The 22,179-nt window shown below is 45.7% G+C and overlaps 1 protein-coding gene across 3 annotated transcripts in view; it reads right to left on the bottom strand.

Moving 5' to 3' along the window:
• Nucleotides 1-15,050, bottom strand: part of RSU1 (Ras suppressor protein 1) — a 244,137-nt gene extending 229,087 nt beyond the window's left edge. For all 3 annotated transcript variants that reach the window (XM_006159748.3, XM_027776246.1, XM_027776247.1), the window contains exons 1-2: nucleotides 14,893-15,050; nucleotides 14,554-14,665 (exon numbers count right to left, since the gene is read on the bottom strand). In XM_006159748.3, the coding sequence (XP_006159810.1) occupies nucleotides 14,554-14,662 (109 nt within the window). In that variant the 5' untranslated portion in view covers nucleotides 14,663-14,665; nucleotides 14,893-15,050. The remainder of the gene's footprint in view (nucleotides 1-14,553; nucleotides 14,666-14,892) is intronic.
• Nucleotides 15,051-22,179: the final 7,129 nt, after the last annotated feature.

Below are 22,179 nucleotides of genomic sequence, written 5' to 3'. Positions count from 1 at the left end.
GACACACACCCACCGAGAATAAAAACCTCCAAAAAAAAAAAAAAAAAAAAAAAAGAGCAGAGTCCTGTCAAGTGGACAAAAGACCCACCAACAAGAACGGGGCCCTCAAAATGAACAACCAGAGTTTGAATGAGGACAACAATGGTAAGAGTACAATCTGCAAGGAAGCAAAACTGTTTTAAAAAGCAACAATTTTGGGGCCAAATGGTGGCCTGGTGGTTAAAGCACTCCATTCCCACATGGTCGACTCTGGTTCAAGTCCCTGGCCTGGCAGCTTGAAAATCATGCTGGTTGTATATGCATGCACACCCAAAATCCTGAGAGAAGAATGGAGAACAGACTGTGGTATGGTCATCCTCCAGGGGCTGATTTCTCCCTTTCCCTCTTTCTGTTTCTCTCCAATGAGTGTATGTATCCTCTGGAAAAATCTAAACATAAAAAACATAGAAATTCTGATACCTGTTAATCCATTTAGAATTGACTTAATGGGTTTGAGTGGGACCTGAACATTGGAACCTTTTCATTGTGTCTTAGTGATTCTACTGTGTAGCCAAGTTGCAGAGCTTCAGGGACAGATCACATTGAGCCACCACTTCAGAGAGGGGCCGGGGTGAACAGGCTTTCTCAGAGGAAGGCCATGTCCCAAGGGAACACTGTGCTTAGCTGGCTCGCCCAACCTGTGAAACTTGAGTACATATTACAATTGTTAAACCTCTGCCTGTCCTGTAACTTCCAAATACTTTCCCCATTTTGATGATTCTTTTCTTCTGTTTTACTCTCTGGTACAGAACCTACACAAATGCATACAAATGTTCACAAAGATACATATCTTCACGTTCACAGCAGCACTTTCTGTAAGAGCCCTAGCCTGAGGCCAGCAGGCGGCATGGCGGTTAAGGAGGCTGGATTCCCACATTGGCAAAAGCAATTCGAGTCCCAGATCCGGTGGCTTAGAAATCATGCCAGGCATGTGTGTGTGCATGCCCAACATCCTGAGACTGCAGCATGGCCATCCCCCCACCAAAGTGAGTTCTCATTTACCCTCTCTCTGTCTCTTTGTCTCTCTCCAGTGAGTGTATGAGCTCTATGGCAAAAATCTAAAAAGAAAGGGCCCCAGCCTTGAAAGCACCCCAGGTCTATGCACACCATATGGCTGAATACACTGGGCAGAGGCATGGCACACTGTATCTGTCACCTACTTCCCAGGAATGAATCTCAAGAACATAATGCCAGCAAGGGAATCCTGACTCTGAGAATCTATCCTCTCTTTTTAAAAATGATATACAGGGACCAGCAGTTAGCATAATGGCTATGTCACTGAACTCCCATGTAGTCGACTGCGGTTCGAGTCCCGGACCCGGTGGCTTAAACTCATGCCGGGTACATGTGCGTGCATGCATGCCCAAGAACTCGAGAGGAGAATGGAGGAGAAGGGATTGCGGCGTGACCATTCCCCCTGGGGGATGCTTTCTGTCTCTCTGTCTCTGTCTGTCTGGCGAGCACAAGTGCCCTATAGCAAAAACCTCTCAAAAAAAAAAAAAAAAGATATACAAAATCAGCCAAAACGAATCCATGGTTCCAAAGTCAGAGTAGTGGTTATTTTCAAAAGGACAGGGAGGTGCAGGGGCTCCAGGGCGCTGATAATGTTCTCTTTCTTGGTTTGAAAGTTTGTCAGGTTGCACTGTTATCTATGCACTCGCCTAAATAAATACGTCATAATCTTTGTATAAAACAGATCACAGGAAAAGTGTGTTTTGAGAAGAAGGGCTCCTGCTTCTCTGGCTCAATCAGTATGAGCACGAAGAGACCAACAACATTCCCAAATGCATTTCTAAATCTGTACACACCATCAGCTCATCCAGGGTAGGTACCATGGCTTCTAGAATGTGATCAGATTGCCAATAGGCACTTAGGTACACATTTAGGGAATTAAGTAAGGTAAGACAGCATAAACTCAGAGCATGGCTTCTGAAATCTGACTGCTTGGGTTCGAATCCTGGTTCTATTATTGGTGTGCAACTTCTTAAGTTACTTAAGGTCTCCAGTTCCTTAACTGTTAACTAGATTATAATGATAATGATGATGATGACTATCATAATAATAATTAAATCTCCTCCTGAGTTTCTTTTTTTTTTTTAAGAGTTTTTTGCCTTGGGGTTCATGCACCTGCTGGAGAGATAAAGAGAGAGAGAGAGACAGTGAGAGGGAAAATAAGAAATCACCCTCCCTGGGGAGATGGCAATGTTGCAATCCCTTCTCTTCCATTCTTCTCCTGGGATCATGAGCACACACGCACATGAACCCAGAATGAGTTTCAAGTCATTGGGTCTAGGATTTGAATGAACCACAGTCAGCCATGCAGGAGTCCAGCAATGTAACTATTACACCATCTGCTGGCCCCAAATTATGAGGTTTAAAAAAATAATCTATTCAGAAAAGCTTAGCACACTGTTTGGTTCATGCTAAACATGTGTATGTTAATACACTACGAACTTGAGGAATCTTCGAGAAGCTCATGAAAAACAGGTATTATGAAAAAACTACATGTGAATTTCAAAATTATTTTTGTGCCAAAATAAATTTGTACTTTAAATTCTGTTTTTCCAAAATCTTTTTGAAGTCTCCTTGTATAAGGCATAGTATTTCAATTGTATTATTCACTATTTTTATCCCCCTAACAGACAACTCTTAGAATACAAGTCTATAATAAATTAAATAGGTATCTTTGAAATGACTATAAGACTTAAGCCTTTATAGCTATTAAAAAGAAAAAAATAAAGAAGAATCCGGGCCAGCAGGTGGCTTGGTGGTTAGGGCACTAGATTCCCATAGGGCCAACCAGTTTGAGTTCCAGACAGACCTGGCGACTGGAAAATTATGTTGGACACATGCGCATTTGTGCCCAAAATCCCAAGAGGAGACTGCAGACGAAGGAATTGCGCGTGGCCTTCTCTGGGGGAAGGGGTGATTTCTCACTTTCCCTCTCTGTCTGTCTGTCTCTCTCTCTCTCTCTCTCTCTGTCAAGCATACGCACTCTATTGGCAAAAACCCACTCCCCCCCCCAAAAAAAAAAAGAACCAAGTTAGGAAGAAACATTTGCAAAATCACCACTCACATACTGAGGTTGCAAGTCAAGTCACCATTCTGACCGTCCTGAGGAGCTTAGAGGCCAAAGACTCTTCCAATGAACTACCAGGTCTGACTACGTGTGCCTTTTATTTGGCTTGTTTTACCCTTAAAATCAAAAACTATTCTGAGTCCAATAGACCCAAATGCAGGGAAACATAAAAAATGGAAAAAGACCTTTGTGAAGTACAGGTAAACGACAATGAAAGTTACCACTTAACATAAGTTAGATTAATCCTACCTAATAGGCAAAGCAACAATTCCACAACTCAATTTTTTTTTCCAGCACCACACTTCATAGAGGGTTTTACCATACTGTCCTAGTTTTGAGAATAGAAGAAAATGAATTAATATACATTATAAAAAGATCTTGCATCTGATCAGTACATTAAGATTCATAGTTTTTCAGGAAACCATAAAGCATGGAGGGAGGGTTCGGTCAATACTGATCAGATGGAGATTAAGTTGCTTCTTCTGATTTCTTTAACAACGCAAGCTCTGCATCAACCCCGAAAACCCTTACCCAGGCTGGCAGGGCTAGCTCCTGACACATATTTCTTTTTCTAGTACAGTGTTCTAAAGAATTCTGAAACTGAACGCCTCGAGGTACAGCGGCAGGACCAGTGAGCCCTGGTGATCAGCACTCCCAGCTGGCCCCACTGTAGGAAACAGCCCGGTATGACAGTGCCACGGAGCACACATGCTCGGGGCGGACTTCCACTCCACACTGCCTGCGTGAGGCTGGCCACCACAGCTGCCTCTTCACCTGAAAGTTACCGTGGGCACTGATGGGAATGTCGTGAGTGTGAGAGGCATCGTGCGCAGGGTCGGCCCTCAGGCAGGCCTGTATCGCTGAGAACCCTAACACAGATGTCAGGGGCTGAACTGCATCCCCCAAAAACTCACATATTGAAGCCTCAACCCCCAGGACCCCGGTATGTGACTGCACTTGGATACAGGGCCTTTAAAGAGGTGACTAGGGCCAGCCCATGGCTTGATGGTTAAAGTGGATGGGTCCCATGTAGCCAACCACAAGGTTCAAGTCCTAGACCCAGAAGCTTGGGAAAACACACCAGGCACATGTGTGTGCGTGTCCAAAGAGGGATTGTGGTGTGACCATGCCCCATGGGAAGGGGTGGCTTTCTTATTTTCTCTCTCTCTGTCTCTGTCTCTCTCACGAGTCCTCTGTCTCTCTCCTGTGAACGCACATACCCTCCAGCAAATTGAAATGAATGAATGGGGCGATTAAGTTAAAATGAGCCCTTAGGGTAGGCTCTAACCTGTTTCCTTATGAGAAAAGAAGACTGGACACACAGAAAGAGACACAGGGATGAGTATGCCCAAAGGAAAGGCCACGGGAGGGAAGGGGACTCCCTGCTAGCAAAGGAGAGAGGCCTCAGGAGAAACCCAATGCTCTGACCTCGGACTTCTGGCCTCCAGGACAGTAAACAATACGCTTCTGTGTGGCAGACACCGTACATGTTACACCATCATTTGCTTTCCTGGCCTTACCTGCCCCTCGAACCCCAAGTACTGCTCTATAGTACTCAGCACCAAACACTGCTGACGTCTGCCCAAAGGGGACCATACTCCCTGCTGTCACCATCTTTCCTCAGGAGGCACAGCGGCCGACCAGCGCTTCTTCCTTCAGAGCACTGCAAGGTGGCTGCGAAACACACCAGCATTTAAGATGCTCTGGGTCAGATGGACCATGACGCAGAAGAGGGTCCTGTACTGTGAGCTACGTGGACAAATGCCATAGAAGAGTCCACCTGTTTATCGGAGAAAGGGGAGCAGTAAGCAAAGCATAAGCCACAGCCTGCCAGGACAGCAGCGGCCCTAGAGAACAGCAGAGGCTCAACACTGACCCCTGCTGGTCAGGCGCATGCTCAATTACAGACGGCCTGTGCGTCTGAGTTTTATACTGTCTTTTTGCTTTAAAAAAATAAAAAACCAGCCAGCACGAACTTGCTATTCAAACAACAGGCCTTTATGTCGCATAAAAAAGTTGTTTCTAATTTCTGCTTTGTGATCATGAATCTCAAATACCCAGGGCAAGCTTTCTTTCAACCAGGTTCCGGGTTGAAATTTCTGAAGGATTCAGGGTGTGGCTTTCAGTCACTACCCATGTTAGCGCTGACTGTCACCCTTCGGAGTTGGTTAAAATGGAAAAGCAGGGGTGGTTAATTCTGATAGTGAAAAAATCTCACTACTTCAGATCTCGTAAACACATTGAAGTTGTAACAGAGATGTATTAATTTAACACTAGACATAGAGAAAAGTCTCAAAGCCATCTGGCTTAGATAGTGCCCAACGTGAAAAAAAGAATACATTTAATAAGCAGCGGCTGGGGTGGTCCCATAGATAGCCTAGTGGTTAAGGGAGCTGGTTCTCACAAGGCCCACCAGGGTTCAAATCCCAGCCCCAATCATTTGAAAAACACTCTATGTACGTGTATAAGCATGTCTAAAATCCCATGAGGATGGAGAAATAGAGAAGGGATTACAACAGGACCACGCCCCAATGGGGGAGTGTCATTTCTCTCTGTCTCTGGTGAGTGCACACACTCCCTGGCAATTAGAGAAAGAAAGAGGTATTGCAAGACACACAGTACTTTCATTATCAGTTGAAAAACTGCCAACAGGTCTTCATGCATGTCTGTCATTTTCGGCTGAGCCTTAGCAAGCACACCAGAACCAAAACCCTGCAAAACACCCCACTGTCCCCCCAAGCCACCTTCTGTGCTGTTCATAACTCTGAACTTGCCATGCCAGGTCACTGTGAGGCCGCTGTTGTCACTTCTGATCCTGGCAGACTGGGCACAGCCACCTACTTCCCCTAGACATTCTGGATCAGGTGAGGACTGAGGCAGGAGGGCCCTGGGGTGATGAGAGCAGGTGACAACAGGCAAGGAGCACTGGAAAGCGCCATCCTCAACAGACATGGCTTTGCTTGTTTTGCACAACTGCAGATAAAACATTTTCAAAACACAAGTAAGGCTGCTGAGCGCCGGGTGGTCTATCAGGCACTCTTAAGATAACGCACTGCAGTCCTAGGAAGGAGGTAGTCTTATTATTCCTATTGCACAGATGAGGCACCTGAAGTACAGAGAGGTTAAGTGACTTGCCTGAAGTTCCACAGCTAGTCACACAAGCAAAAGAGCTGCATACAAAAAAGATGCCAGGGCCAACTGAAACAAGCCAGATGAATGAAAATTAGTAAAATGTCTTAGTGCAGATACACCAAGGGGGACGCGACTTCAGTTTGTATTTGCCACCACGATGAGTCATTTCTAGTCTTTACCCTAAAAACCAAAAATAGAGTATTTTACAGTTCCGACATATTTCTGATGGCTGTGCATCATTTCTGCTCTGGAGATTTAGGGAGAAGCAGATGTTCCTTCTCCATGCTGCACTCAACCCCGGCTAACCTGACCTTCTTAACCTGACAGCAGTAATCTTTCAATAAACGTCCCAGGCACAAGGCAAGCACAGGGTAACAGAGGTAAGAACAGCTGGGCACCGAAGTCACATGTAAGCCAGGTTGGGTGGCACAGTGGGTTAAAATCCAGTTCATCTGGGGAGCTTCTCAGGGGAGGTAACACAAGAAGAGTCATGTGGGTAGGTAAGTCATTCTTTCAACAAGCATTAATTAATTAACAAGGGGCCAGGGGTTGGCTGGAAAGAGAAAAAGGAAAGGGGCTACCCAAACCAAGATACTGCTTGTTAGAAAATGCACAGGTGTTAGGAACAGCAGTTGGCGTAATGGCTATGTCACTAGACTCCCATGTAGTACACTGTGGTTCGAGTCCCAGACCCAGTGGCTTAAACTCACGCCGGGCATGCGTTCATGCATGCCCACAATCCCAAAAGGAGAATGGAGGAGAAGGGACTGAGGCATGGCCATCGCCTCTGCAGGGGGCGGAGGTGGTGGTAGTGGTGATTTCTCGCTTTCTGTCTCTCTTGTCTTTCTGGCGAGAGCATGCACCCTATAGCAAAAACATCTCCAAAGAAAAAAAAGAAAAAGCACAGGTGTGGGGCCAACAGGTAGTGGAGTGATTAGGGCACTGGATGCTCACATGGCTGACCCTGGTTCAAATCCCAGACTTAGTGGCTTAAAAATCATACTGGGTGCATGCGTGTGTGCGTCTGTGCACATGCCCAAAATCCCGGAAGGAGATTGGAGGAAAAGGAATTGTGGTGTGGCCATCTTCCCTGGGAGATGGCTGCCCACTTTCCCTCTCTCTGTCTCTCTCCAAACAAGTACAGGGACCCATAGGGGGAGGGAGGGACTAAACAACACAGCAAACAACTACACAAAAGAGGGCATATACACACAGAGTGAAAAGAAGACTTCAATAAAGGTTATATCTAAAAATCATAAGGTCTACCTAGTTTTTCGTTTGTTTGTTTGTTTGTTTAAATCTTTCTTCAGAGATAGCTTATACTGACAATACACCTTCCTAACGGGGGACTAGTTCCAGGTTTAACAGGATTTTTGAAATGACACCTTCAGATAACTCATGATTATGTCTGTTGATAATTTTGCATGGTCCTTTAGAAAGATACTCCTTCACAGCAGGCTATTTTTCTTTTTAAATTGGAAAGGTATTTTAGTCTAACCTGACCAAAAACCTGATAAAGCCTTGACCACCCAGAAGGCAATAAACCTGAAGAGATTAAAAAGTCACAAAAGACTTAAATAAAAGAAATGAAAGAAAGTCCCTCTGGCTACTGCTGGGATTCTCTGCCTCCGTGAAAACTGATTTCAGGAACTTGCGAAAGCAACTTTATCATCCAGGTGAAGACAGTTGTTGCTTGGGAGAGTGTAATCTCTTTATTTATAAAGCAAAATTGGAAGCATCACTCTTGGGCTCTTGGAAGCTTTAAGGAGAATGTGTGTGGGAGGTTACATGCCATGCAGAAAAAAAGGAACAGAAAAGAAATAAAATGAGGATGTATTGCAAAGAAATAGTGATCTTAATCTATTAGTGCCCTAGGCAAAGTGTCAAACACGTCATGCTCTAACAAGCCACATACAAAATGCCATCAGGCCCCAACTGGTAGCTCAGTCAGTGGTGAACTGCAGTGCAGTGTAGACGCCACAGGACTGACCACAGGTGTGAATGAATCCCCCAGGCCAGCTTTAAAATATGCAAGGTCGGGACCAGCAGATGCCAGAATGGTTATGTCGCTGGACTCCTACATGGGTCAAGGGCGGTTCAAGTCCCAGACCTGGTGCCTTCAAACTCACACCAGGCATGTATGCATGCATGTCCAAATCTCAGGAGAATGGAGGAGAAGGGACTGTGGCGTGGCCATACCCCCAGGGTGTGATTTCTCACTTTCTTTCTGTCTCCGGTAAGCACACTTACCCTAAAGCAAAAATCTCTCCAAAAAATAATTTCAAAAAAATAACATGCCAGGTCAAAACACATGGGGTGTGTGCACACGTGTCCAGGATACTGACGTGCTACAGGGCTTGGGACAGGGGATTACAGATGAGGGGACAATCTGAGGGTGCCTCTCTCCCTCCCTCCCCTCTCTCTCTGTCTCTCTTGTGTAGATGCACGAGCTCTCTATCATAAATTAAAAAAAAAAAAACAAAAACAAAGCCATCCTATGGCACAAAGCCCAATTAGCCAAGTTAAATGTTTGGTTTAGGCCATCCACTGAGTTGAAACTGGCTCCATCTGAGACTCACAGGTCTCTATCTGGATGCTTAGAAAATGTTCATCGGTTACACAGTAATGCATTTAATGTATATCACCTCACTTAACATTGAACTAGTCCTAGAAAGTAGCTATTCGTGTTTCCATTTGACCTCAGGAACATGAGGCTCAGAAAGGTAAAGTAAGCAATAAAATTTCAACCCAGACTATCCCACTCCAAGTGAGGCAGGAGAAAGCAGGTAAATGGAAGTGTGTACGGGGGCTGGAGCCTCTGTGGCTAGTTAGAAAAACCCACCAGGGCAGAAAATTCCCTGCTCAAGGTAGTAAAGGCAGGAGAATCCTGGGGTGCCTAGCCAAAGAAGCCACACTGGACAGAGCCAATGATCAACTCCCATGACCTAGTTAAAAATTGTGAATCTGATGGACCAGCAGTAAGTGTAATGGCTATGTCACTGGACTCCCGTCTAGTCAAATGTGGTTTGAGTCTCAGACCTGGTGGCTTAAACTCATGCTGGGTGCGTGTGCATGTGTGCCCAAGATCCCGAAAGGAGAATGTAGAAGGGACTGCAGTGTGGCCATCCCCCTGGGGGGTGATTTCTCGCTTTCTGTCTCTCTGTCTCTTTCTGTCTGTCTGGCAAGCACACATGCCCTATGGCAAAAACCTCCCCCCTCCCCCCCCCAAAAAAATTGTGAATCTGGCAGAATGCAACTGCCAGGGCCTGTTAGCCAGTCTCTCTGTGTCCGCTCAGGCCCGCTCCTACCTCTCAGGAGTGTACTTTTACTTTTACTTAATAAACTACGTTTTCTTTTCACTGAACACTTGGCGTGTTTCGTTCAGCTCTTTGTGTGAAACACCAAGAACCTGGATCTCGTCACGGAAGCCATGCTCCACACGAGGTTCATAGGACTGCCCTCTCTGCATCTCAGGGTAGGAGCGGAGCGGTCCAGACTCTAGGTGGGCAGCAGGAAACTGGAACCTGGGTGATGTCTGTCTCCAGCCCAACACACCTGCCCATCTGAAGACTTCCTGGTACTTCAACTCATCAAAACATCTTTAAACAGTCCTTCTCAGTCTCTAAGGAAATTGAGTGCTGCATTTACAGGACACGAGTCTTCTAAGCAGAGAGAGGCAATTCACATGCTTCGCAGAAAGACGAAACCTCCATTCTTACCTTCAGAGCTTAATACTCATCTATCTTTTGAGAAATTATGCAAACTAAAAATAAAAAGAGAAAGCTTGAAATGCAAGGAATAAATTGCTCTGTACATGCAAGTGAATTGTCCCGTGTTTAATCTAACATACTTATACATAAAACTTCATGGTTAAAACTTTGTAAGTAGAGGTCAGCAGATAGTGTAATGGTTAAGGCACTGGACTTCCATGTGGCTAACCATGGTTCAAATACCAGACCTGGTGGCTTGGAAATCATGCGTGTGTATGTGTACCCAAAATCTCAAAAGGAGAATGGAGAAGGGACCACAGTGTGGACATCCCCCAAAGGGGGTGATTTCTCACTTTCCCTCTCTCTGTTTCTGACTCTCACTCTCTGGTGAGCACACATGTCCTGTGGCAAAGAAAGAATTTTTTTTTTAATTTAATTTTTTTAAGTAAAGAAATGTGGGAATTCTTACACTACAGCTAGGGTAACTATGGATAATATTTTAATATATGTATGCGGGGACTTCAGAAAGCTCATGGAAAAATGAAAGTGTGAATTTATTTTGGTGGAAAGAATTCTGAAATTCATGAAGAACATTTTTTCATAATATGGATTTTTCCAAGCCCTTTGACGACCCCTCCTATACTAAGCATTATTTGCACCAAAAGAGCCAGAGATGAGGAGTCAGCAGAAAGCAGCCTCTCCTGGTGAGGCTGCAGAAGCCACAGCAGGTGCACGCTCCAAGTTCACTCCCACTGCACCACCCAGAAAGCACTGCTGCTTTTCTTTAGCTACTTGGGGAAAATTTAAGAATGATCTTGATTTTGGCTGGGTGCTTAGCAGTGGTGAGTCACTGTACATTGGGAGCCAGATCCCGCATGGCCCGTCACAGATCCTGATCCTGTGGCTTGAAAAACCTATCGAGGGACCAACAGATGTATAATGGTGACATCACTGGATTCCCATGTAGTCAACAGTGGTTCAAATCTCAGACCTAGTGGCTTAAACCTCACACCAGGTGTGTGTACATGCGTGCCCAAGATCCTGAGAGAATGGAGGAGAAGGGAATGCGGTGTGGCCACTCCCCCCCCCCCCCCCGAGTGATTTCTCATTGTCTCGCTGTCTCTCCAGCAAGAACACATGCCCTATAGCAAAAATCCCTCTAAAAAGAAAAACTTACCAGAGGGGCCAATTAATGACGTGGTGGTGAAGGCCCTGGACTCCCACATGACCGACTGCAGTTTCAGTATCAGACCTGGCGGCTTAAAAAATCATACTAGGCTCCTGTGCGTGCCCAAAGTTCCAAGAGCAGAAGAGAGACAGGACTGCAGCGTGGCCTTCTGGTAAAAAAAAAAGAGAGAGAGAGAGAGAGAGAGAGAGAGAGAGAGAGAGAGAGAGAAAGAAAGAAAGAAAGAAAGAAAGAAAAAGGAGAAGAGAAGAGAAGAGAAGAGAAGAGAAGAAAAACATACCAGGCATTTGTAGGTGTGTGCCCTAAATCCTGATGGGACAGAGACATGGAGACAGACTATGGTGTGACCATGTCCGATTGTCCCATCAGGGGGTACTTCTTTCCCCCACGTGAGCCCGCACAGCCTCTAGCAATAATAAAAAAAATGCGGAAAAAAAAAAAAAAAAGAAGAAGAAAGAAAGAATGACCTTGCTTTTTACCGCCCAATGTTATGCCGGAAACATTTGCTTTTTCAGGAAGCAAGTGGCTATCTTTTCTTCTTTCAACAAAAGCCAAAGCGTCAGGGAGATAATGGAGCCGAACTGAAATAGCGAAGCCACTCTCTCCATTTATAAATATGCCATCGTCTCCTCTTCAAAAGTGGGGGACTAGAAAGCTGCTCAGCTGAAAGCAACCTCTCTTGTCCCCATGAGAGACAGGGGAGCAGGAAGCCCTGGGGTCAAGAGCATGGCCGCGTGGGGCTCCTGTTTCCCGCTCACCCGTGGTTCCCACAACAGCAGCGGTACCCCCAGGAACAAGCACATTGTGGCAGAGCCAGGCAGGGGCAGCACGGGGCACACGCGGAGCCTCACTGCCAGTGCAGTGCCAGACACACCTGCTGTGACACCACGAACCCAGGCCTTGACACCATGTACAGGCGCTAAGGGGCTAACTAGGACAAAGACCTAAGTTTAAAGACAGGTAGCTTTACTTCTTCCTTAAGTTCCTCTCTTCTATGAGAGAGACAGACAGAGGTGGTAGAGGGAAGAGGGGGGAGAAAGAGAGAGTCACCTCCGACAGGGGTCTCCTGCCATGATCCACCCCTGGCCTCAGCAAGCCAAGACCTTGGGCACATCTGCACATGCCCGGTGTGTACAGAGAAGTCCTGGGATGCAAACTGGGGACCTTTCCATGTGTGTCAGCTAGCTACCGTCTGGTCCGAATGCAATCATCTACAACTTTTCCTCTCCTTCCCTTCAGCCAAGACCTTTGGACAAGACCAACCTCGGCCTCTGCCGCAGGCACAAACCAGGGCTTCACTGCACACCCGACTCTGCTCTCTGCCTGCCTGACCAACTACCTGCCATCTTTCGGGGCCTCCGGGCCACCTCCCCTTCTTCTCCACTGTCACATCTGGATGTGGTCCTCATAAACTCGCAGGCGTAATCCATCATGTTTGCCTTCATTCATAACATTTTTGAGCACCTACTATGTTCCAGGCACTACATAAAGAATGCAAACACGAATACTGCACAGCTGTGGTCCTCCCAGTCTCCGTAGAGGACTTGTAAATTAAATAAATAAATAAACAAACCAGTAGTAACAGGAGTCACACAGCAAGGCATGCCCACCTCCACAGATGAGGGGGTGACCATGTCACCTTGGCATGGCTTATGTCCATATGGCTTTCACAAAAGAAACGACATCTGAGCTGACTCTTGACAGGTAAAGGAGCGCAGGAGAGGAAACAGTCCTCGCAGGAACGCCGAGAGCCAGGAAGGGCAAGGTGTTCACATGGCCTGATGCCCAGTGCACGGGAGGACAAGGTTGTGGTCAGATTCAGAAAGACCTCATCTGCCACGCCAGCTGCCATAAAACATACGGAGAGTCATGATAGCCAAGAGAAGTGTTTAGAAAAGAGGGTCCAGCAGATGGCAAAGTGGTTATGTTACTGGACCCCCATGTAGTTGACTGGGGCTTGAGTCCTAGACCCAGCAGCTTAACTCACATCAGGCACATGTGTGTGCATGGCCAAAAATCCCAAGAGGAGAATGGAGGAGAAGGGATTGCACCATGGCTATCGCCCCTGGGGGTCATTTCTCACTGTCTCTACAGTGAGCACACGTGCTCTATCGCAAAATTCTTTCTCAAAAAAAAAGTCCAAATTGAATTCACCTCTCAAAAAAAAAAAAAAAAAAGTCCAAATTGAAGTCAGTTTCAGCCTAAAGAAATGTTTAATTCATTTATAAAATGTTATTATTCAAATATTAGCATCCGTTGCCAATGTTGAAAAATCACAAAATTTTATATACAAATCTGAATTCTTGGCTTCTTTAAAAAAAGACTGGGTGGCACTGGGTCGATATCCCCACATGGTGACCACCATTTGGTTCTGAGCAGCAGGTGCAGCAGCATCAGGTACATATGTTAATTACAAACAGACACATAGTAGCACCCAACCTGCATCATAGGCCTTTGGTTTGAAAATCCCTGCTCTTAAGGGAGAGAGTAGACAATGAAATGGTGTGGTGGAAAAACAACACTAAAAGCAATACAAGATTAAACTGAGCAGGAAAACTGGAGGCGAGGCGAAAAATTAGAAGGATCCCACAAAAACACAAGGAGGAAGTAACACAGCCTAAGGCAAATGATGAGAATAAAGACCCCATAAAGGGTAATGAGTCAAGAAGTGTTTAAAATACTCCAGGCACAGCTTATTAATCATGTAACTTTGTGTGTCAGTTGCTCATGGATAAATTTTATGAGAAGAGTGGTTCAAAAATTATTTCTGACTACAAAGTACAGCGCTGACAGCTTAAGCACCCCCAATCCAAAAATCTAAAATGTTCCAAAATGCAAAACTTTTTGAGCACGAATGTGACACCACTACAGGAAAATTCCACACCTGACCTCACATGCCAGGCTGCAGTCAAACCACAGCAATACAAATACATTGCATTATTTCCAGGCTACATGTACTAGGTGTATATAGAACCCAAATGAATTTCCAGTTTGGACTAGAGTCCCATCCCCACGACATCCATTATGCATATGCAAATATTCAAAAAAAATCTGAAACTCCGCTGGTCCCAACCATTTTGAATAAAGGATATTCGACCTTACTAAGTAAACTGTGAGGCAAACCCACCCAAGTGCCATAAATCAGCACGGACGAATGACAGGCACAGCACCGCGGTTGTGAGGTTCTGACCCCGCACTCTAGTGTCTGTTTTCCAGTTGGGACAGGATCAATGCTCCTTGCAAACTTTCTGAGCTATTCTCCTGACAAGCGATATTTACAAGCGCAGGGGCTGGGGGGGAGTGGGACCTAAACCATTGTCACGGCTCCTGCCAGAACCAGAAATTACTTGGCAAACTTAGAAACCCCTCCACCTGACTCGCGAGACAGGCCCTGCCCGAGAACTTACACAAGCCGTTGACATCCAGCATGTTGGAGATGCCCCGGTCACTCATGTCCACTTCCGGCTGGTTCTTCTCCCGGCTCTCCTCCACCAACTTTTTCAGGGACTTGGACATGGTCTGTACCAAACAACAATAAAGCACGTGGGCGAGGGCAGGGAGGAGCCGGGACAGAATGGAAAGAGCCCCCCAGCTGCCACTGTCCAGCGTGGAGAGCGGCCACCAGAGTGCAGGATCAGAGCAGGGAGGAGGATGGGGCCGGGCGGGGCAGCGCAGAGGGAAGGGTCCAGCGCGGTTCCGCCGGCGCAGAGGAAAACAAACCCAAATGCAATGCCCCACACACTCACCGCGGACGGAGTACCTCGCGGCACGGGTGTGGAACGACACGCTTGGGCAGGACGCACTCCGGAGGCGCGAGAAGCACACAGTCAGCTGCAAACAGGCACCGGATTGAGGAACACGCCCTGTCCCGGCGCTCGGCGCAGGCGCAGGCGGAGACACTCCCAGCTCCACGCCCCGCCCACGCCCGACCCTTCCCTAATTAGGCGAACAGTTTACTAGACGTGGCTCCAGGGCGAGGCTCCGCCCATGAAAAAATGCGAACCCCCAGGCCAGCCAATCAGGCCCGTTGTTCGGTTCTGAGACTCCTCCCCATGCTGAAGTTAGGCCATCCTTCTAGAAGCCAGCAGGTTGGAGATTCTAATTGGGTCCGAACTAGCGCGTGCGCACTAGTTGGTGCATGCTCAGTTGGCTGGTCGAAGCACAGATTGCTGTGGGCGGAAGCGAAAAAGTTTAGAGAACTATGCAGTTTGGGAGTGCAGTGACTGAACGTGGGTTCTAGGGAAGCTAAAAGTAAATTGTCTCCAGTGTCCTGCTTCGGTAGCTGCGATTCCGCTTGCCAGGAATTCCTATCCTGATTTCTTCTCTACGGTTCTGCCTTTAGTGGTCCTTGTCGGGACGTGCATCCTCCGCTGTATTATGCGCTCCTTAATACAAGAGCGCGGGCAGGTGTGTTGATGGAAATCTTGTAGGTGTCTAAGGCTGGCTTTTGCACCAGACCTTTTGGTGGAAAAGGGTCTTGAGCAGCTGGAACTACTCTCAGGGTTAGAAGCTACAAGTAAACTCGAACCATTTTAGAAGTCATAGTTTGACCTTCAGGACTGCGAAATACGAAAAGAGAGCCTTCAAGAATCTTCCACTTCCTCTTCAAAAGGCAACCAACTCTGGATTCTGGGGAAACTGCTGGTCTGGGCCTCCCTGATTCCTAACCCAGGCCCAGCCACAGAGTAATATCCTGTCCTCTCAGCCAACAACCTGTCCTTAGAGACAATTACAGACTCTAAAGTAAAGATCAATACCACTTTTCTCCCACCTAGATGATAGGTAAATGGTATAGTGACACACATACGCATTAAAATGTGGCAGATTGTAGCAAGGATCAAAGCTTTAAAGAAGTACAGTATAAAATTGAATGTCGTTCTTAATAGTGGGGTCAGAAAAGGACTGCACCCTTAAATTTGCAAATAGAAATTTGTAGTTTAAAAAAATACTCCAAGTGAAAGGAACATGTTACATTAGTCTTCTATAACGTGGCACAGCTCCTGAACCTTTTATTTTTGTAGCTTGACATTATCCAAGGGTCTCTAGGCCAGTTATTTTGTAGGAAGTCCTTCAAAATGGGTTTATCTGATGTTTTGTGCTGCTTAGACTCAGGTTATGCATTTTGGGAGAAATACCACTGAAGTGATATGTTTTTCTCAGTGTATTATATCAAGGCGCAGGTTTTTCCTGATACTGATCAGATTAGCCTTGATGTCTTTGTTAAAGTGGAGTCTGCCAGGATTCTCCACCCCGAATTTACTATTTTTCCCTTCAAAGTTGAAAGTAATGTGTTGAGCACTGGGCACATGTGTGCATGCTCAAAAATCCCGAAAGGAGAATGGAAGAGAATAGATTGTGGCATGGCCATCCCCCTGGAAGGGGAGATGGTTTCTCACTTTCTGGTTTCTGTCTCTTATCTCTCCAAAGAGCACACGCATCCTATAGTTAACATCTCTGAAAAAAAGATAATGTGTTAGAAGGATACTATAGGATTATGTAAATATCCCATTTCTCATATAATTTACCCACTAATTTTAGCATCCACTGAAGACCCAAGCTCATGTTTATCAGGTATTCCATTGATACAACTATTTCTTGAATCATTAACTTTTTTAAAAAAGCAGAAATGCCTTTTGAAAAATTAAAAACTGTCTTGCTCTATCAGTTTCTGGAAGTGGATCCTGACTACATAGACTGAAGACATTTATACCTCTGCTAGTCTCTAGGGATAGCATAACAAAATGCTGTGGACTGGGTGGCTTAAACAACAGAAAGGTGTTTTTCTCACAGTTCTGGAGGGTGGAAGACCCACAAAATGCCAGCGGATTTTACTTCTTCTGAGGCTTGCAGACGGTAGCCTTCTTTTTGTATTTTGCAGATGTCTGCCGTCTCTCCTCTTATTTTAGAAAATAGCTGGTCATACTTACTTAGTTCATGTGTGAATGGAGGCCCTTTCATCAATTGTGGTTGCCAAGGTTAGAATCACTACCCTATCACTCACGTTTTATTTCACTTTTCCATTCCTCGTTTTTCTCATCTATAGAATGGATGCAATGGTTCTTGGCACTCCTCTGTTTCAGTGATTGATATAGAAGGATGCCCGGCATAGAGAAAATGCTATCTAGATATTTGTTTTCATTCTCTTGATAGAATTAATCACATTAATGCTCCCCCTGGTTGGTATATGGTAGATTTTTAGCAAACTCCTCTCATTAAATAGAGTTGAAATTTAATGGGAAATGATGACATGTAGAACCCCCATCCTGGGTATTCCCTATCTGCAAACTGCTGTGTGCCTCGCTTGTCCTGCGGGTGTTCTTCACAAGAATGACGGTTCACGTGCCAGCAGGTTCCATAGGGCCTCCAGAAGGCCTGTAGTGGCTTCCTACTAATTCATCCCAGCTGGGTCCCCAGAGGCCAGATGAGGGGAACTCCAGCCAGCAGTGGCTGCAGTTGAACCTGAAGACTAAACGGCAGGAGCGCCATCTTCTTAGTAAGGTCCAGTTGTTGGAGGACCAGGAAAGGAGAGTAAAGAGACATCAGTTAGGGGTGGGGCCTGGCTTTCTCCAACCCTGGTTCCAAATGAGGAGCGGGCAGGGATGTGTATTTCCTGGGAGGGGTGGGGGCAGAATCAGAAAGGCCACCAGGCAATGCAGGGAGAGAGCCCCAAAACCCCCTTTATGCCAAGCATTAACCTTTCAGCTGCTGGCTCATGAGAAGCCTGGAGGAGGAGGTAGTGTTGGGGGTTGGCTCTTATCCAGTCTTGCTCCTTTTCAAATAGATTAGTCTAAAGTGCCCATGCTCACCTGTGTGTGTGGGTTCAGAATGTGACCTTGCGACTTCTCAGCTCAGTGTGTGGTCATGTGGAGACAGTAGACATTTCCTTTTCTTTACAGTTGTGGTTTTTTGCGCTGTTTCAGATCCATGCAGAATACCACTTTCCAGTAACTTTCAAAGTGACTTCCTCCTACCCCACCCCACCTTCAAACCCATTACCATATGGCTTTTTGGATTTCACGTTGGTCCTGAAAGCAGAATTTTGATACAACTCAACCTTTTTTTCTTTTTTTCTTAGAGGTTTTTTGCCTTAGGATGTGTGCACTCACACAGCGGGGGTGGAGGGGTGGGAGTGATAGACAAGGAAAGTGAGAAATCACCTTCCAGGGGAGATGGTCATGTCATAATCCCTTCTCTTCCCTTCTCCTTCTGTGATCTTGGGCACGCACACACACATATACACACATGCCTGGCATGAGTTTCAAATCACCGGGTCTGGGACTTGAAATGCAGTCAGCCATGTGGGTGTCCAGCGATAGAACCACTATGCCATCTGCTGGCCCACATCTCAATATTTTAACAAACAGTTGCTTCTGCTAATGTGAACTCTTGAGTCATCGGAAAAGGCATGACGCATTTTTGCATAGAAAAGTAAGTCATGGCTTTCCCGATGACCCAGTACTTGGTTGATGGTGGGCCTGCCCCGGATCTGATTGTCAGCGATGGAGCTTCATGGTGACACAATTCAGGAACAGGAAAAGAGTCTCTCGTGCACTAGATCTGAGAAATCAGCTCATTCTAAGTTTCACTAGATACGAAAATAAAAGATTTTGTCTCAAGACTGCCTCAGAAAGCCAAGCCAGATGGAGCTAGGCAGTGTGTTTTGGGCAGTAGGGAGACATTGCCGATGGGGTGGGACTGTCTTTTTCTCCACTCACCTGCATGTGTTTAGTCCAAGTCACACGTAGAACATGGGAATGAATGAATGAACTGTAAATCAGAACCAGCGGGCATGAAGCGAGTCTCACTAATAACATTCATGCCAGGGCTCTCTTTTCCTTCCAGATGAATTACTGCAAAATGTATTTAATCCTCTCATCTCCCATTGTACAAGGGAATGTCACCTTCAACCCTGACCACCTCTCAACCTGTAAAAGTCACTGACTATATCATAGATACCTAGCCTGGAAAATTTGTAGAGCTTTGTTTTGTCTCGTTCTTTTTGTAGTAAAGTGTTACATTTTAAAATTCCCGAACAGTATTGACTCTGATTTCCTTCGACACACTCTGCATGCATATCTCCTGGAAACACTAACTGCGTCTTAGGAAAGCACATCATCTCACTATGAGTGAAAAGGACTCGTGTTGATTACATCATTCTACTGATGGAATCTATGATTTAAAAAACTGTTTTGTGGGGAACAGCAAATGGCATAATGGTTAAATTGCTGGACTCCCATGGAGTCAACCACAGTTCGAGAACCTGACCCAATGGCTTAAAACTCACATGGACACATGTGCATGCATGACCATAATCCAGAGAGAATGGAGGAGAAGGGATTGCAGCATGGCCATCCCCCTGGAGGGTGATTGCTTCCTGTCTGTCTCTCTGTCAGTCTCTGTCTCTTTGGCAAGCGCACCTATAGTGTGCTATAGCGCGTCCTATAGTAAAAAACATCTCTCTAAAACAAACATGTTTTCTGACAGCTACATATTGTTAATCATGCTTTCAAAGTAAATTCCTATGTCACTTCATGTTATTCTTAAACTTGCTTCATATTCTGTACTGTTGCCATTCATCTTCAGGTAAAAGAACAAGCTCTTCCATTCATCCCTACCTAGCTTCATCTTGCTATTATTGGTTCATTGTTTGTTTCTCCAGACCCTCTGGATTTGATGATGTTATAATGGCATTGACCATTCTTTCCAATAAAGTGTCAGCCATAACGTTGATATATCACCCATAATACATAATTAAAGGAAGCAGGATTTCTTTTTTAAGAGAGAGATTTTTACTATAGGGCATGTGCACTCACCAGAGAGACAGAAAGTGAGAAATCACCCCCCGGGAGGGATGGCCATGCCACAGTCCTTTCTCTTCCATTCTCCTCTCAGGATCTTGGGCACTCATGCACATGTGCATTGAGTTTTAAGCTTCCAGGTCCAAGACGTGAACCATGGTTGTCTATAGGGAGTCCAGTGATGTACCCATTAAGCCATCTGCTGGTCTCCCCTGGTATGAATTTTAAGCTACCAGGTCCAGGACCCAAACTAATGTCTACTGCATGGGAGTCCAGCAACATAGCCATTACACCATCTGCTGGTCCTGGAAGCAGGATTTTTAAGGTGAGTCTATTTTATCTGTGTGGCTCTACACTCCATGTAGAAATAATTTCTGAGGCCCCACAGGTGGCATAGTGGTTACGGTGCTGGACTCCCACATGGCCAACTGCAGTTGGTGGCTTGAAAATCATGCTGGGAGCATGTGCGTGTGTGTCCCAGACCCCAGGAGCATGGAGGAGAAGAAATTGTGGCAGTCATCCCTCCGGGGGTGAGTTCTCACTTTTCTGCTCAGTCTCTCTCTGCTTCTCTGGTGAATGCACACACCTTATAGCAAAAACCTAAAAAATAAAAATTAAAAAAGAAAAAAATTCTCTAGTATTTGAATAGTAACAGTAAAGTAAAGTGGGCTGGCCCCGTGGCCTAGTAGTTAAAGGAGCCAAATTCCAGATGGTCCACCATGTGGTTCAAAGCCTGGCCCCAGGGGGTTGGAAAACACACCAGGGCCATGTCCATGCCTGCCCCAAATCTCAACAGAATAGAGAAACCCTGGGATGGCTGTGTGACCACATCCATGGTGCCTTCTTTCTCATCCTCTCTCTGTCTCTCTCTCTAGCAAATACGTATGTCTGCTGGCAAATATAAAAATAAAATAAATAGAAGAGTAAGACAAAGTAAAACATTAGATTCTCTTATTAAAAGGAAGCTAAAAGCTTCCTTCTTGGTGTCTGTCTACGGCTGAGACGACCGTGGAGCCCTGGAATGCACAATGCAGTCCCATCCCTCCAACCGCAGGTCATCTTCTCACTTCTGACCACCGCTGTGCTGTTGGAGAGGCTTCCCGTCCTCCTTACGGCCTGTCTGTGCTGAGCAAAGGTGGGAGTGACAGAGCCTGACCCCTGACAGGTTATCAGCTGAGAAGGACCCTAATTTTAACAGTTGTGGGATCATTCAAGAGCTGTGTCCCCAGAAAACACACTAGTTAATAGGAGGAGATTATTATATGACTAAATATATATAATACTATTACATTATTAAACATATGCCTATATAAATATACACCCACACCCAAACATAAATACTAGGTTGTCGAGAAAGTTATGATGTATTTTTCTACGTTTTACTATGCAAAATATATCATGACTTTCCCAACAACTTAATACAATAAAAAATGTAAAAAGTATTTTTTTTTATTTTAAAAGTTGCTATGAAAACACCAGAACAGGGAGAAATTTCTACTGATAAACTTGGGACAGCACAGGCAGGTTATCCCTTTGAGCTGAACTGTAAACAGTGGATAAGCTAATTAAGGGGAAAAGCAACACATACTCAGTCTACAGAAGTGTAAGTGGAAAGGCCAGCACTAGGAAAAAAGGAATATTCGAGAAACATGAGATACAAGTAGTTGATAGCAGAGGGTGAAGAATGCTCAAAGAGGTAAACCCAGAGCAGCATAAAGTCAGAGCAAATGAAGAAAAGGCTCCACACGGCCAGGGAAAACAGAAGTGCAAGGTCAGGGGAGGAAAGCTGACCACCGAGAGGTCACAGCCAACATGTCCATAGTCAACGAGGTCATTCCAGAAGCTCAGAACGGCTTAGGAGTGTGGCAAAGGGCCAGGGTAGGTGCGGTGTGGGGTGGCCTTGCTGGAGTGCGGATGGGGAAGCAGGCAGGCTTGTGTGGCGGGAGGTGAGTCGCAGGTCGCCCAACGGAGCAGACGCGGACATCGATTTCCTTACTACGTCTCAGAAACTGGTCTGAGAGCTCTACTTGCAGAAGCTCATTTAAATCACAGCAACCCTAAGAAACAGGTGAAAGTATCAGTTTAAAAATGGGCACAGAGCGGTCACGTGCTTCACTAAGAGGGCTCAAGGTCAGTGCGGGCAGCTTAGCTCTCTGCAGGGCTCACAATGTATACTGGCACACTTGGCCCCAATGTAACAACCCAATTTAAAGAAAGAAAAATATATCTGCCATA

Source organism: Tupaia chinensis, unplaced genomic scaffold (assembly GCF_000334495.1).
Source record: "Tupaia chinensis unplaced genomic scaffold, TupChi_1.0 Scaffold000647_1, whole genome shotgun sequence".
Lineage (NCBI taxonomy): Eukaryota > Metazoa > Chordata > Mammalia > Scandentia > Tupaiidae > Tupaia > Tupaia belangeri.
The sequence above is the reverse complement of the archived record's forward strand: the minus strand, read 5'-3'. Positions and strand labels throughout refer to the sequence as shown.